The 1,483-nt window shown below is 38.5% G+C and overlaps 1 protein-coding gene across 1 annotated transcript in view; it reads left to right on the top strand.

Moving 5' to 3' along the window:
* Window positions 1-338: 338 nt before the first annotated feature.
* Window positions 339-1,483, top strand: part of LOC119592121 (leucine-rich repeat-containing protein 58-like) — a 10,602-nt gene continuing 9,457 nt past the window's right edge. The window contains exon 1 of the mRNA XM_037940943.1: window positions 339-1,181. Coding sequence (XP_037796871.1) covers window positions 505-1,181 — 677 coding nt within the window. The 5' untranslated portion in view covers window positions 339-504. The remainder of the gene's footprint in view (window positions 1,182-1,483) is intronic.

The raw sequence follows: 1,483 nt of genomic DNA, 5'->3' as shown, positions 1-1,483 counted from the left end.
TCCGATGGTGCTTTCTAAATTCATGACTCTATATTGCTGTAATTTTAACTATCATAGTTGGATACCTTTATATCACGTGCTCAGCACGACCATAGTTGAGGCATCACTAACTTATCACGTGATCATTTACACAATAGCTGTACATCTTGCAAATAAAGTTTCTATAACAACAGAACTCATAAAAAACTTTAATCACTAATCAACACAATATTTGTATATAATATATTCAACTTTATATGTCGCACAAACGAAAATGAGTTTTACATAAAGAAAACTATACCTGATAGTTTACGAAGGTGGCATCCCTGCGCTATGACGTAAACAAACATTGATGTTACTAAGCAGTCGCGACGCGAGAGAGCACAGTCAAGGTGGACTATGCTCGCGAAATGTAGCAATGCTCGCGTACTCCATGGTTATCGCACATGGAATGAGTTCTAGTGTGTAATGTGACGGTCTCTTTTTAAGTATTTCAGCTAAAGAAAGTGTTAAATAACCGGCAAGATGTATTACTCTTCGGAGAGTTCGGATAGTGAGAACACGGCGGAGTCCCATAGCCTGGACTTCTCCTACCTGATGCTGGACACAGACTCTCTCGCGATGCATTTGAGGAACAGCGTGCGCGAGCAGCAGCTGAACAGACAAGAACAAGCCAAACAATACGTTACGGCATGTGATAAATCAACGGAAACTAGTCAGACGAACTGTGATAGTGGCACAAGGCCGCGGAATTCTGAGCCTAGACAAGATGTGGACTACATGATGGCCAGACTAGTCGTTTCTTCTGCCGAGGCTGACGACCAGGACGAGGATAGTGGTTGTGATACAGTCACTGAGAAGTTGTTCTTGCAGCACAACATGCTTTTAACATTACCCTTTGAAGTAGTTAAGTTTACTAATCTGAAGATGCTAGATCTGTCTAACAACAGCTTAACACATGTGAATGACTTCGTGTTGCATCTTCCGGAGTTGCAAACTTTGTATCTCCGCAACAACAATTTGACAGATGATTCACTACCTAAAGAACTGTCAACTCTTTCAAAACTAAGAGAACTAAATTTGAGTGGGAATCAGTTGACTGTGGTGCCAAGTCAACTCTATGAGATGAGTACGTTAAAGTACCTGTACCTCGGAAACAACATGATAACAGAAGTCTTACCAGACATCAGAGCCATGCAAGGGTAGGTTGATAAATCAGGTCTTATTTATTGTCCAGCTCTTTCATTTCATTCGTACTACATTTCTGAACCATTCCGTTGAAATTAACTTATTAGCAAGAATGAATATTGAAGTGATTGTTCTGCTCCTGACTATGACAATATATTGATTTTTTCAGTATACACATACTATGCCATTTACAAATATTTAATTAATAAAGGTTCATTATAACACTAATATAGTCATCTGTAAAATTACAAAGAATTCCTCAAAACCCTTTCTGTGAAATATTTGAAATATTCTAAACTTTATTTTTCAGTCATTC

The sequence above is a fragment of the Penaeus monodon genome, chromosome 29 (assembly GCF_015228065.2).
Source record: "Penaeus monodon isolate SGIC_2016 chromosome 29, NSTDA_Pmon_1, whole genome shotgun sequence".
Lineage (NCBI taxonomy): Eukaryota > Metazoa > Arthropoda > Malacostraca > Decapoda > Penaeidae > Penaeus > Penaeus monodon.
Note: the sequence above shows the minus strand (reverse complement) of the source record. Positions and strands in the feature narration are given on the sequence as shown.